At 40.3% G+C, this 15850-nt stretch overlaps 1 protein-coding gene across 3 annotated transcripts in view; it reads left to right on the forward strand.

Moving 5' to 3' along the window:
- Window positions 1–15850, forward strand: part of ZNF451 (zinc finger protein 451) — an 88626-nt gene that overhangs the window by 20792 nt on the left and 51984 nt on the right. For all 3 annotated transcript variants that reach the window (XM_070360880.1, XM_070360879.1, XM_070360878.1), the window contains exons 4-5: window positions 8711–8830; window positions 13161–13272. In XM_070360880.1, coding sequence (XP_070216981.1) covers window positions 8711–8830; window positions 13161–13272 — 232 coding nt within the window. The remainder of the gene's footprint in view (window positions 1–8710; window positions 8831–13160; window positions 13273–15850) is intronic.

A 15850-nucleotide genomic window follows, 5' to 3' on the forward strand; every position in this document is an offset into this window, starting at 1 on the left:
GAAGGAAATGGCCGCCTACTCCAGTGTTCTTGCCTAGAGAATCCTGTGGAGAGGAGCCTGGTGGGCTGCTGTCCATAGTGTCGCACAGAGTAAGACACGACTGAAACGACTTAGCGTACATGCATGCATTGTATTTCCAAACAGAAGGTTGAAATCTTCAACACTTTTTGTTGTTCACTACGTTCACAATTTTATTGCATATTCTGACGTAGAAATATTTGAAAACAGATTAGAAAAGGAAAAAGTCCCTCTAGACAGAAATAAATACTGTTAACATTTTAATTTTTAGCTTTCTAGATTTGGTTGCTTCTAAGTATTTTTACCAAAAATAGGATCATTTTCATTTTAAAACAAATACAAGTGATAAGAAAGACATTGAAACGTGTATGTTAGAGCTTCCAGGGAAAGGTGGGACTTTTGTGCTGTGTCATTCGCCTATTTAATGATTTTGCAGTTCATATAGCAGGTCACAGTTTCATAGCAACGCTAGAAATTTTAAGTTCCCAGGAAATTTTTGTTAGCTCGTTAAACTGATTAGTATATGAAAGTATTAATTTCTTCGGTAAAATTTTTGCCTAAATAGTGGAATTCTCATTGGACATGATTCCTGATGATCTTTTATGAGCTAAGTTCATAAAAGTTATGAGTTCATAGTCAGAACTGATTTCAAGTTCAGCTGAACTGATTTCAAGTTTGAAGCAGTGTATTCATCTGTAGCAAAAAGAAAGATCAGGACAGTGTAGCTAGTTTTTCACAAGGTTAAGTTTATTCATTAAGGAAACTTCTGAGGGAGGTTTTGAAGTATTAGCTTGAATATGTGTCTTAATTCTTATGAAATAAAGACACAAATTGATACTGGTTCCCTTTTGAAAACACCCTTACTTGATAAAATGTGCTCAGTACTGTCCAACTCTTTGTGACCGCATAGACTGTAGCTTACCAAGCTCCTCTGTCCATGGAATTTTTTAGGCAAGAATACTGGAGAGGATTACCATTTCCTACTCCAGGGTACCTTCCCGGCCCAGGGACCACCCTGTGTCTCTTTGCACCTCCTGCACTGACAGGCAGCCCCTTTACCACTGTGGCACCTGGGAAGCCCCCGTACTCTGTTAGCCAGAAGAGAGAGGAGGGATGTGGCAGAATGAGGGACCCCGCCGTCAGGCTTTGCTCCCTCCCTTGCCCCTGCCCGAGTTAGGAGACCCACCACTGAACCCCACTACTGCAGATCAGATGTCAGGAGAAAGCCCTCTTCCTGTCCTGCCCAGGCTGTATGTTTTTAGACTTGGAATTTTGATGGTAACTACCAAACTCCATTAAAAGATAAACATTATCTTCTAGAGCAGAAGAATTCTTGCTTACTGTCTCCTGTATAGGTTTATCTTTTGTGGATATGTGCACTCAGATTTAACCAGTATCCTTAGTCTGCTGCCATTTCTAGGACACAACTCAGATTTGCTTTGTGTGTGAGAGGTCTCCTAGCGTCCGGGGTGAGCGTCGACGGGCTGCAGGGGCAGGCCACGGGAACCTGGCTTCCGAGGCTCTGCAGCAGTCTCTTCCTTCCTCAGTGTGGCCCTCATTCTGTAACCTTCCAGCTCCTCCACGGATTTGTATGTCAGACTGTGTCACTGGAATCATACCTCTGGTTCTCACTTTTAGTTTAAAAAATTGTTTCATAGGGACTAACTAGAATCTGCTTTTTCTGGTGTTGAAACTTTCTTCTTAATTCTGTTAGGACCCTACACAGCTTCCCTAGTGGGACGGGGTGGGTATGGAAGAAAAACTGACTCAGATGTAAGGTGTTGACAAACAGGGACTTTCCTGGTGGTCCAGTGGTTAAGATGCCCCGCCAGCACGTCAGGGGCACTGGTTCAATCCCTAGAAACAGATCTGTGTGCCATGTGGGACAGCCAAAAATATATATATTTATATATAAGCATATAGAGACCCTCCCTCCCCAGTATATTTCATAGGACTTTTCTTTTCTGTGCATCTCCCCCCAAATAACACAATGGATACACTTTCTTGCTGATAATTTGCTATCATTGTGGACTCTAATGTTACTGTGTGCTGCTGCTAAGTCGCTTCAGTCGTGTCCGACTCTGCGACGCTATAGATGGCAGCCCACCAGGCTCCCCCGTCCCTAGGATTCTCCAGGCAAGAACATTGGAGTGGGTTGCCATTTCCTTCTCCAATGCATGAAAGTGAAAAGTGAAAGTGAGGTCGCACAGTCGTGTCCGACTCTTAGTAACCCCATGGACTGCAGCCCACCAGCCTCCTCCGTCCATGAGATTTTCCAGGCAAGAGTACTGGAGTGGGTTGCCATTGCCTTCTCCAATGTTACTCTGTAGTAGTATTTAATATAGAAGTTAATCCAGGGTAACCACAGCAAGTGCTTCAAGAAAGATGACCCAGAATCTACAGCTGGGAATAACTTTCTGAATGAAACATGAAGCACATTGTTCTTACCAGAGCCAGTTCCATTTCTAGTTTGAGAAGTTTCATATCTGAAAGCCTGACCTTTCTTAGAAAAATCTCCAAGGGCCTAAACACTTCTTTAGACTATAGGATTTTGCGGAGACTGCCAAATCTAGCCTAGGAAGAGTCCTGGAATTTTGTGAGTTCACCTTAAATTGCAAGCATTGTGGCACTAATGGAATGGTGGGAATTCCCAAACTGAAGAGTATATTAATTCCTATTCATCTTAGTTCTACAGCAAACGTTTAAGACATTTTCATCTAGCCTAAAACTAGTTCAATTTCTGCCCATGTGCCTGATGATACTGAAGCTTTGGTTCTGCAGTTGGGTCACCAGCAAGGTGGCCTGCAATAAGTTTTACCCCCCTGAGTTCTGATCATTTAAAATTTATTTCTGTACCTATTGAACCTTTGGATTACCTGTTAAACTTCTGTCCCAAAGAAGGCCTTCTCTGACCTAATCAGTGAATTCCCTAGCATGCATTTTAATATCCCTCTGTTGTGGGATTAAGTGAGATCTGAGGCCAGCCCTCGTCTTGGATCACTAACCACGGAAATTCCTGAGACTTGGCTTTCCGGAGAGAGTGGGTGTTCGTAGATGACCCACTCATGCCTGGCTTTAACCAACAACCTTGATCCCTAAACCCAAGTTTGTGGTAGAAAAGTATCCAATGAATATCACCCTGCTGCACATGGTTTGTTTCTTTACCCTTTAAGAGAAAACATTCTTGTTTAAAGTACTTCCATTTTGTCATTTTTAAATGCAAGGATTTCAAAGTTGAAGTTCTTCCTTTCTCTAGCTAGCATTTCTTTTCATCTACTCCTAACAGATTATCTCCCAGATCTGCTTTTCTGCTTGCTTTCTTTTTTGAAAGATTTTTTAAAATATGGACCATTTTTATAGTCTTTGTTGAATTTGTTACAGTATTGCTTCTGTTGTTTATGTTTTGGGTTTTGGGCCATGAGGCCTGTGGGATCTTAGCTCTCCGACCAGAGATCCAGCCCACACCCCCTGCATTGTCCTCTGACTTGTGAAAGGACATTTTGAAGTTGGTGGGATGCCACCTAATATCTGGTGCAGTGGTATGGCCGTTGGGACGACTCCCACCCAGAGTGATGCGGTGAACACTCTTTATTGCAGAAATGCAGCCTTCACAGAAACCCCAGTCAGTTTTGTTATATGTGTTCACTTCAGTGGAACTCCTGTGTACCTGCAGAATCACACCCGCTGCTTGGTTTGCTTGATGCAACTCTTTCCCACTTTACATAAACTTTGGTTTGTACGTGTGTAATTAATATCTTACTAAACCAGTCTTTCTGGTAGAAAACATTTTTAATAGAGTTTATTTTTTAAGAAAACTTTTATTTTAGATTCACAGCAAAAAAAGAGGAAGAGACTTCCCATATACCTCTGCCCACAATGTATAGCTTCCCTCACTGTCAACTTCCCCTAACATAGTGGTACATCTGGAATAATCAGTGAGCCTGTTGTTGACATAGTATCACCCAAAGTCCATAGTTTACATTAGGGTTCACTCTTGGAGTTATACGTTCTATGAGTTTGAACAAATGTAGTAAGATACCTACCTGTAAAGTGTCATACTGAATAGATTTTCTACCCTAAACATCCTCTGTACTCTACCAGTTCATCCCTCCCTCTCCCGTTCCGCCTGGCAACCACTGATTTTATTTTAATTGTCACTATAGATTCGCCTTTTCCAGGATGCCATATTGTTGGAACCGTACAGTATGTCGTGTTTCCAGATCGGCTACTTTCATTTAGGAATACGTATTTAGGTATTCTTCCATGCTTTTAAAGATTTGGTAGCTCATTTCTTTTTTGTTGTTCAGTCGCTCAGTTATGTTCGACTGTTTGTAACCCCATGGACTGTAGCATGCCAGGCTTCCCTGTTCTTCACCATCTCCTGGAGCTTGTTCAGACTCATGTCCATTGAGTCAGTGATGCCGTCCATCCAGTGATGCTGAGGCCATTGTCCTCTGTCGTCCCCTTCTCCTCTGGCCTTCAGTCTTTCCCAGGATCAGTGTCTTTTCTAATGAGTCAGCTCTTTGCATCAGGTGGCCAAAGTATTGGAGCTTCAGCATCAGTCCTTCCAATGAGTATTTCTTTTTAGCAGTGAATAATACTCCATCATCTGGATATATACAGTTATCCATTTACCTATTGAAGGTGCTTGGTTGCTTCTAAGGTTATGAAAAAAACTGCTGTAAATGTCTCATTACACAGGTTCAGTCAGTTCGGTTCAGTTCAGTTCAGTCGCTCAGTCGTGTCCAACTCTTTGCAACCCCGTGAATTGCAGCACGCTAGGCCTCTGTGTCCATCACCAACTCCCAGAGTTCACTCAAACTCACATCCATCAAGTCCGTGATGCCATCCAGCCATCTCATCCTCTGTCGTCCCTTTCTCCTGCCCCCAATTCCTCCCCGCATCAGAGGCTTTTCCAGTGAGTCATCTCTTCGCATGAAGTGGCCAAAGTACTGGGGTTTCAGCTTTAGCATCATTCCTTCCAAAGAACACCCAGGGCTGATCTCCTTCAGAATGGACTGGTTGGATCTCCTTGCAGTCCAAGGGACTCTGAAGAGTCTTCTCCAACACCACAGTTCAAAAGCATCAGTTCTTTGGTGCTCAGCTTTCTTCACAGTCCAACTCTCACATCCATACATGACTACTGGAAAAACCATAGACTTGACTAGACAGACCTTTGTTGCTTTTGAACATGCTATCTAGGTTGGTCATAACTTTCCTTCCAAGGAGTAAGCGTCTTTTAATTTCATGGCTGCAGTCACCATCTGCAGTGATTTTGGAGCCCCCAAAAATAAAGTCTGTCACTGTTTCCCCATCTATTTCCCATGAAGTGATAGGACCAGATGCCATGATCTTCGTTCTCTGAACGTTGAGCTTTAAGCCAACTTTTTCACTCTCCTCTTTCACTTTGATCAAAAGGCTTTTCAGTTCCTCTTCACTTTCTGTCATAAGGGTGGTGTCATCTGCACATATGAGGTTATTGATATTTTTCTCGGCAATCTTGATTCCAGCTTGTGCTTCCTCCAGTCCAGCGTTTCTCATGATGTACTCTGCATATACGTTAAATAAGCAGGGTGACAATATACAGCCTTGACGTACTCCTTTTCCTATTTGGAACCAGTCTGTTGTTCCATGTCCAGTTCTAACTGTTGCTTCCTGACCTGCATATAGGTTTCTCAAGAGGCAGGTCAGGTGGTCTGGTATTCCCATCTCTTTCAGAATTTTCCACAGTGTGTTGTGATCCACACAGTCAAAGGCTTTGGCATAGTCAATAAAGCAGAAATAGATGTTTTTCTGGAACTCTCTTGCTTTTTCCATGATCCAGCGGATGTTGGCAATTTGATCTCTGATTTCTCTGCCTTTTTTAAAACCAGCGTGAACATCTGGAAGTTTACGGTTCACGTATTGCTGAAGCCTAGCTTGAAGAATTTTGAGCATTACCTTACTAGTGTGTGAGATGAGTGCAATTGTGCGGTAGTTTGAGCATTCTTTGGCATTGCCTTTCTTTGGGATTGGAATGAAAACTGACCTTTTCCAGTCCTGTGGCCACTGCTGAGTTTTCCAAATTTGCTGGCACATTGAATGCAGCACTTTCACAGCATCATCTTTCAGGATTTGAAATAGCTCAACTGGAATTCCATCACCTCCACTAGCTTTGTTCATAGTGAGTTACTTCACCCCTAACGCTGTTTGGTTTATTTGCATGTTATTTTCTTAGGAAAAGCATGTCATCTGCAAAGAAAGGTTTTATTTCTTCCTTGATTTCTGATTTGGTGTCTGCTCTTAATTTCGGGAAATTGTTGTTATTGCTTCAGATGTTTCCTCTGTTCCTTTTTCTTTCTCCTGGCGTTCCCATTATGCATTTGCTATATCTTTCGTAACAGTTCTCATGTGTGTGCTGTGCTTAGTTGCTCAGTTGTGTCCGACTGTTTGCGACCCCATGGATTGTGTTGCTCAGTCATGACTATTTGTGATCCCATGGACAGTAGTCTGCCAGGCTCCTCTGTCTGTGGGGATTCTGCAGGCAAGAATACTGGAGTGGGTTGCCATGCCCGTCTCCAGGCCATCTTCCCAATCCAGGGATTGAACCCAGGTCTCCTGCATTGCAGGTGAATTCTTTACCATCTGAGCCACCAGGGAAGCCCAACAGTTCTTATATATATATATATTTTTTTTTTTTTTTTTTTTTTCTTTTCCAGTCTTTTTTCCTGTTTTCCAGTTTTGGAAGTTTCTGTTGACATACTCTCAGGCTCAGAGATTTTTTCCTTTTGTGGTGTGCAGTCTGTGGTGAGCCATCAAAGGCACTGTTCACTTGTGTTGTGGTGTTTTGATGTCTGATTTCTTTTTGGTTCTCTTTTAGGATTTCCATCTCTCTTACATTACACATCTGTTCTTGCATGTTGCCTGCTTTTTCCATTAAGGCTCTAAGCATAGTAATCTTGGTAGTTTTAGATTCCTGGTCTGATGATTCCAACATCCGTACCAGCTCTGCCATTCTTTGCTTGCTCTTCACACTGTGTTTCTGCCCTTCGGTATGCTTGTAGTTTTCATGTGGAAAGTGGACATGCTGTCCTAGGTAAAGGAGCTGCAGTAAACAGAAGGGTCGTGCTCTGTGTGACTGTTCTCAGCCATGGAGAGCTTGCGTCCCTGGACTGGAACCATGTCAGGGCTTCCCAGGCCTTCCACTCTCCTGGGAGGATGGCTGTTTCCTGTCTCTCAGATTGTAGTTTCTCATGAAGTAGTTTCTCTGAAGGGCACACATCAATAAGAACTTAATGCTCTTGACATGCTTCAAAATACTCACTTTTTTCTCCCCGCACTGGAAACATGATGGGATTTTTCTTCAGCCGTCACTGAAGACCTGGTAAAGCTTCTGAAGGGCCTCACGAGAGGGTGAGGCCCTCGCATGACTGAGTTCCTCTGGCATTTAAGTCTGGTTAAAACTTGTCCACATGGAGCTCCCAGCGCCCGGTCAGTTCCAAGGCCAGGTCCCCACACCAGCACTGGTCCCACTGAGGTTTCCATGCATGGGTTTCTGCTCCACTCAGTTGACTTCACAGTTCATTCAAGCTTTTTACTTGTTATAATTGAGTGGCAACTTCTAAGATTCTTCCTTGTATGTTGGGCCAGAAAACAGAAATTAGATCATTTCTTTTTAATCAATAATTTCTCTTATATACATACTGTCCAGGAATTGCTGAAAATCCAGAGCCAAGAGTGTTTGCGCTGTCAGACCTTTTAGTGGGTGGACTAATGGCTCAAGATTACCTTACAGGCTCAGAGCAAAGCAGAGCCAAACTCTTCAGTATCCAGATGGTTATAAAGGAAATAAAGATGGGGCTTCTCTAGTAGTCCAGTGGTTAAGAATCCACCTTGGAATGCAGGGGACACCGTTCTGAGGAGATTCCCACATGGCACAGAGCAGCTAAGCCCACGGGCCATACCTGCTGCGGCCCGCGCCCTGGAGCCCCTGAGCTGCAACTATGGAGGCCGTGTGCTGCTACTGCTGAAGCCCCCGCGCCTTAGAGCCTGTCCTCAGTAAGAGTAGCCTCTGCTTGCTGCAGCTAGAGAAAGCCCATGTGCAGCAAAAAGACCCACCGCAGCCAAAAAATAAATGAATAAACCTAAAAAGAGAAGGATATAAGGATGATTGATAGGTTATATAACTTTGTGAAAATCAAAGCTGCTGGTGGGTGATTAGCTGTCCTACAGACTACCACAATTTAAACATAAACAAGACAAGTTCTTAGAAATTTGATAATATTAAAGTAAATAATTCCTTAATCAACAAGGACCTGCTGTGTAACACAGGGAACTCAGTATTCTGTAACAACCTGTATGGAAGAAGAATCTGCAAAGAATGGATATATGTATATTTGTAAATGAATCACTTTGTTGTATACCTGAAACTAACACAACATTGTAAATCAACTGTGCCCCAATATAAAATTTAAAAAAGTAAGTGGTTCTTTTTATTTTTTTGGCTGTACTACATGGCATGTGGAATCTTAGCTTCCTGACTGGGAATCAAACCCATACCCCCTACAGTGGAGGCATAGAGTCTTAACCATTGGACTGCCAGGGAAGTTCTGTAAATGGTTCTTTAGTATAGTAACTCTTTGGTAAATGGATATATGTAATCCCAAAGCTCATTTTGTTAGCTAAAAGTAATGAAAATTGTTTTCAATTATAGGATAAGCATAAAGACCATATTGACCATCAGAAGGATAAAGTCGCCTTGACTCTGGCACGCCTAGCCCGCCATGTTGAAGTGGAGAAACAGCAGAAAGAAGAAAAGAACAGGGCATTCAGGGTATGTGGCTGCTTTCATTGGTGTTTTACCAGATTATAGAATTGTTTGTAAGAAAGTTAAATAGACACTTACATAATTGGATACAAGTTCAGCATGAAATCTGTATAGCTCACTGATTTAGTAGTAGTTCGTGATGGCATTTTATATCTGTTCTTGTTTGTTGGATTTTGATCATATATGTATACAGACCAACAAAAAAGAAAAAATAGACTTGAGTGAACTTTATTTTGGGAATTTAAACTCATGGAATTATATAAGTTTCTAGTTACTTTATCACAGTTTATCAGGGCTTCAAGCTGTTGAAAGGTTATTTTCTATGCAATAGAGCCAGACCACTTTCACTTCAACCTCTTCCTTCGGTTATTGAATTAGGGCAATAGAAGATGAAGCCTGATTTAGAATCTTGCATGATATAAACCATTTCAAACTTTGACTTGCTTTACAGAAGGTTACCAAATGAAATTACCTTAGAGAACTCTCCCAATACTGCCAAATGTCTATTAGGAGTAAAATGTTGGCCAGTTGGGTAAAAAAACTTCCTCTTGGGAGTTTAAAAATGGAAATACAAATCACAGCATAATTTTACCATGTATGTTTTTGCTTCCTTGTTCCGTTTGTTATTATAAAGGAATTTATATATTTCTGTCGCCTTTGTTTTAGTATCTGCTTAATCTAATGTAAAATACCTTAATCTTTAAATTTAGAAGTACCTTTGTTTGGGGACTTTTATTAATACTTTATAATGTAATACCAATTAAACTAGAGCATAATATTCTAATTGTATGTTTAAAATGCTTAATACATTAGTGATATTTTTTTTAAAAAAAGATTATTTCTTTCCTGGCAGAGACACTATTCATTTTTAAGGAAGCTTTCCGCAAATTACATTAAGTGTGTGTGTATGGGGAAAGTCTCTGAGAGAGGAGTGGTTATCAAGCTGTCCTCTTTTTCTGCCCATTTCCTCAGTGATGCTCACTGCTTTTGTGATGAGTTCAGAGTAGTTGCTTTGACAGCAAGGGTTTTTCTCAAGGGTAGCTTCAGCTTTTACCTATACAAACGTTCATTCAGTGTATTAAAGACTTTAGCTTGTTGGAGAAAGTTTTTTAAAACTTTGAAATTCTTGTTTACCCAATTTTAAAGAATGCATTTTTCTAGATTTCTTTCTTAAAGAGAAAGTGACTCACAGGTTCTGTAGCTCCTTGCTTGCTATCCATTCATGGTTTTTTGAAAATTTGGTTTTCCTTATATATAGCTTATTTTAAAAAAACTATCGATAGATGACAGAAAACAAAAACCAAAATAAACTACCTAGAAAGAAAGATAATAAAACTAATTCTTGAAGAATTGTAGTAGGTGTTAACTGTGACTACAGAATATAGTAGAAAACGTCTTCCAGCTCGTCTAGGCCTTTTGATTTTTGGTGTCTCACTGTTAAAGTGGTTTGTCCATCTCTTTTGACGGAAATGTTTTTAAAAAAATAAAATCTATTAAAATCTTCACTGAATAAATCACTTTCAGAGATAATGTGTTGTGCTTGACTAGTTGACCAGTTACCAGCTTTGCTTGTTGATATTCCAAGAGTTAAAATGACTCACAAGAGGGGATGTGCCCCTAACATATGTAGGAATAGCTATATAATGCATATTAGCATCTTTGGAGAATTAGTACTCTATGGCTATACTTAGAACAGTGTTGTGTAGCTGATTTTTTTTCTGATTACAGTCTTGAATCTCCCTGTCTGCCTCTTACCTATGCTGATAGAAGATCCTGTTACATTGCTAACAGGGTTATTCAGTATGCTGGTCTGTTTCTTGCAAATCTAGCGTTTGTGGCTTTGTTATTTCTTTTTAAGGATATAAAAACCTTTTTGAGATACAGTATGGTATACTGGTTAAGTGCATGAGTTCTAGAATCAGATTAGAGAATGAGAGTTTAAATCCTGGCATTGTTATTTGTCCCTGTGCAATGTATTTGGACTTCCTATGCCTCAGTTTTCCCATTATAAAATGGGAACCATACTGGTACCCATCTTACAGAGTTATTGAGAGAATTAGATCTAAGATGCTTTTAGGATAGTGCCTGGCACATGGTAAGTGGTTAATAAATATTCATTGTTATTAGGTTGGTGCAAAAGTAATTGCAGTTTTGCATTATTGAACTTTGCCATTTGATATTGAAATACATTCTTAAATAAATGTGGTTATGTTATGCATCATTTTAATGCACATTTCCTGCTGTATTTTTTTTCTGATATCTTCCTGTTTATTTTATATGTATTTAGACTATGGAAATTGATACTAGACTAAAAGCAAATTCAAGCGATTTTCTTACTCGAGTTCAAAATGGTTCATTAAGCAGCAGAGACAACTCGCAACATCGACAACGCATTTGGCCCAGGAACTGCTAACGAACGTGTAGTGCAGTGCTGATTCAAGAAGTTTTGTGAAGAAGACCGGAACCTTGAAGATGAGGAGTGTAGTGGCCAGCCAACGGAAGTTGACAGTGACCAACTGAGAGCCTTTATTGAAGCTGATCCTCTTACAACTACACAAGTTGCGGAAGAGCTCAACATGGACAATTTTATGGTCGTTCAGCATTTGAAGCAAATTGGAGAGGTGAAAAAGCTCAATAAAGTGGGTGCCTCGTGAGCTGACCAAATAAAAAATATTGTTGTTTTGAAGTGTCTTCTCTTATTCTATGCAATAACAATGAATCACTTCTGGATTGGATTATGACATGCAATGAAAAGTGGATTTTTATGACAAACAATGACGACCAGCTCAGTGGTTGGGCTGAGAAGCAGCTCCAAAGCACTTCTCAAAGTCCAACTTGCACCAAAAAAAGGTCATGATCACTATTTAGTAGTCTGCTGCCAGTCTGATCCACTACAGCTTTCTGAATCCCCGTGAAACCTTCCATCTGAGAAGTATGCTTAGCAAATCGATTAGATGCACCGAAAACTGCAGTGCCTGGCACCAGTGTTGGTCAACAGTGGTGACCAGTGGGGCCCAGTTCTTCTCCATGACAACATTGGACTATACATTGCACAGCCAACACTTCAAAAGTTGAACTAATTGGGCTACAAAGTTTTGCCTCATCCACCATATTAACCTGATGTCTCACCAACCAACTACCACTTTCTTCAAGCATCTCAACAACTTTTTCCAGCGAAAACACTTCCACAACAGCAAGAGGCAGAAAATGTTTCCCAAGAGTTCATTGAATCCCAAAGCATGGATTTTTATGCTACAGGAATAAACATTTCTTGTTGGCAAAAATGTGTTGATTGTAATGGTTCCTATTTTGATTAATAAAGATATGTTGAGCCTAGTTATAATGATTTAAAATTCATGGTCTGAAACCACAATTACTTTTGTACCAACCTATAGATACAGCATGATTAGAGTATGCAAATAGATTTATCAGTAACATAACCAGAAAGATTTAGAGACTGTAAAAGTCTAAAGCATCTAGTTTAGTAGTTGGCACTGGCCCACTGCCTGTTTTTGTAAATAAAGTTTTATTGGAACATAGCCATGTCCATTTGTTTACATATTATCTGTGGCTGCTTTTGTGCTGCAGCAGCAGAGTTGAGTAGTTGCAAAAGAGACTATATGGGCTGCAGAGCCTTAAATATTTATCCTGTGGCCCTTTATGGAAAAAATCTGCCAACCTTTGATCTAGATGGAGTAGATGTTTTGTACTCGTACATATTAAGTACTAATGAAGGTCTGCTCTTACACTGTTCATTGAACAAATATTTAATAGGCTTCTATATACTTCAGACTACATTTGGAAAATTTGAAAAAAAATGTTTTAAAATGTAAGGATGAAAATAATCATTCACATTTCCATTCCAGAGATAACCATTGACATTTATCATATTTATTTTCTGCTTTTTTCCCTCTCAGCAGGCAGAGTTACATATAGCTTGAAATAATCTTTGCTTATATTTGACCCTATTCATTTAATACAATTTGGTAACATACTTGATATCAAAAGTATACTCCTAATTCACAGAAAAGTTTGGTTAGTGTTTCTAATGACTTTCATGAAATGTACACACTGTAATTTACTTAAACAGTACCCTATTGTTGGAGATTAAGTTGTTGCAAACTGTGTGCAAATAGAGATGACATTGGGATCAACATCTTATTTAGAGCAGGAAACTTTGGTTTGACTTAGCTCCTTAGGATAGAGTTCTAGACTTGGAGTTACAGGGATAAAGGATAATCAGTATTTTTTGATCACTGTTGTGACAAAATCATTTTCTTAAGGAAACAAGATTAGTAATCACAGTTTAATTGATTTTTTTTCTTAATATCTTTAGGAAAAAATTGATTTTCAGCATGCTCATGGGTTACAAGAATTGGAATTTATTCGAGGACATTCTGATACAGAAGCAGCAAGACTGTGTGTGGACCAGTGGTTAAAAATGCCAGGTATTCTTTAGAGATCAGAGGCTTCCCTGAAGCCCTAAGGCATTGTGTCTGTTTATTCAGTTGCTAGTAAGTATATAAAGTATTAAAATTTACTTAACTGGAGGTCTGCTTTACCTACCAGTTGTCTTCTATTTTGGCAAAAATGTATTTTGAGTAAAAGTAATCCTTGAGCAGATTAGATATTGCTCATTTATTCATTCATGTGTGTCCTACATGAAATAGTACTATGTGAGGCTATGTGAAGGTGTGTAACGGGTTATTTGAGGTCAGGATTCTGTAAGGAAATGGAATTTAAGCTGAGATGGAAAAGATTAGCATTTACTTATTTGTCCATGCAACCTATGTAGATATTTTGTTGGAAGTGTCGACATGGGAGGCTCATCTAAAGCAGTGGGTAGCTTCTTCATTACTAACTCTACAGACCTGAAATTCCTGGAGGAATCACTATGGAGCGTTTTCCTTCCACCAGATAGTTTGGTAAAATTTTTGAGTCAGTAGGACAGTCCCTTGGGGCTTCCGCTCAGACAGCGAAGAATTCTTGCTGTATTCTTGCTGTATCCAGGCAAGAATTCCAGTATTCTTGCCTGGAGAATCCCATGGACAGTGGAGCCTGGCGGGCTTCAGTCCATGGGGTTGCAAAGAGTCGGACACGACTGAGCAACTAACACTTTCAGGATAGTCCCATCAAGGCAGCTTTTCTAGCCTGTCTTGTAAAAGACCCACTGAGCCCTTAGAGGCTTGGGTTACTCACAGAAACCTTAGCTGTGGATTTAATCCAGCCAAAAGTTTAGTTGCAAAAAGTCTTAGAAATAATCTATGTATGCAGTGCTCAACTTTGAACCTGGATATCTTGTTCTATAGTTTTCAGAGGGCTTTTCTTTGGACAGAATCAGATCGCCACTTTTAAAATAATTCCAGTAATTTGTAGGTATTTTGACACTTGGCTACTCCCTGACACTGCATTTCCTTCTTATCTCCCAGTATGTTTGTGCCTGGCAAACCTACCCCCTTGCCCTATCCTCCCTCTTAAATGCCTTTTCCTTTTTTCTTACTTGCCCGTGGGGTTAGCCACAGGCAAGTAAGTACTACATTCAGTACTAGAGGGTGCTAGGTTTTTTAGTCTGCCTAAGTGTGATTGCCCAGCTGTCTTTGATGCCACAGTGTTTTATTCATTTTTTGCCTATAGTTTTTACCCTGTTGTGTTGGATTCATATGCTTACGTATCTGTGTCTTTTACTAGATTGATATGTTATGGGGACAGAGGCTAAGCCTAATTAATCTTTTTTAGTGTCAGTGCCTAAGAAGAAGGCTCTGCACAGAGATGTCCAATAAGTGTTGGTTGAATATTATACCAGAGTGGGCAATGAGTATTTGCATATGAACACAGAAAGGAAGCCTAGAACCATGTTCCAAATTTGACTGTCATTCAACTAAACAAAAGAATTGTTTGGTATTCCAGACCTACTTTAGAAAAGTTTACTTGAAAATTGCTCTCTTTAGCTATATCAGAATCACCTGGGAGTCTTAAATACATGCCTGGGCCTCACCTCTAGAGGGTGTCTGTAGATTTGGGAAGATTTGGATACAAAAATGGTCTAGAACTACAAGGCTTACAAGATCTCTTGTAAAATTGTTTCTCTCATATGTTTCTCTTCTCATATTGTTTCTCTCATTCTTCACTTTCAAGTCTTGCCTAGAATGATTGTTGGGTCAGTAATATATCCCTTTAGGCCTAATCTCTGGCTTTCAGGTTGTCAGAATATTTTCAGTTCAGTTCAGTTCAGTCTCTCAGTCGTGTCCAACTCTTTGTGACCCCATGAATCGCAGCACGCCAGGCCTCCATGTCCATCACCAACTCCCAGAGTTCACTCAAACTTATGTCCATCGAGTCAGTGATGCCATCCAGCCATCTCATTCTCTGTCGTCCCCTTCTCCTCCTGCCCCCAATCCCTCCCAGCATCAGTCTTTTCCAATGAGTCAACTCTTCACATGAGGTGGCCAAAGTACTGGAGTTTCAGAATATTTTAATTCACTATAAATTGAATTCACGAACATCTGAGTATATATTTTTCTGAGTGGATCAAGTGGGAACAAATGACTCAGTTAGCTGTCTTTATAATTCTTGTCAAGATGTGGTACTGTAGATCACTTCAGGTTACAACTGGTTCATTGGCGGCTGATAAGCTTGTGCTGTGAGTTAAGGTCTTTAGTTACATTCTTTTTATGTGGTTGTTTTATCTTCTTGCTTGGTCCCTGCCACACTGTAGCACTGAAGAGTCAGGGGGCTGTTGCTGGCATAGCGGCTTTAGCACTGGGCTGTACTTGCTGCGGTGCCATTCCTTTGAGGAGTGGAGAACTGGGGAAAACAGAGATGTCTTTTTGCTGTCAATTATAAAAAGTGAGATTCTACTTCTCAATAGCATTAAGGGACTCCCTTCAGTCTATTCCAAAGTATCCAGCCATTATAATTCAGTTCTTTGATTAGAAGTAGTGTAAGGACTGGAGAAGGCAATGGCAACCCACTCGAGTACTCTTGCCTGGAAAATCCCATGGATGGCAGAGCCTGGTAGGCTGCAGT

Source organism: Bos mutus, chromosome 23 (genome assembly GCF_027580195.1).
Source record: "Bos mutus isolate GX-2022 chromosome 23, NWIPB_WYAK_1.1, whole genome shotgun sequence".
NCBI classification, from domain to species: domain Eukaryota; kingdom Metazoa; phylum Chordata; class Mammalia; order Artiodactyla; family Bovidae; genus Bos; species Bos mutus.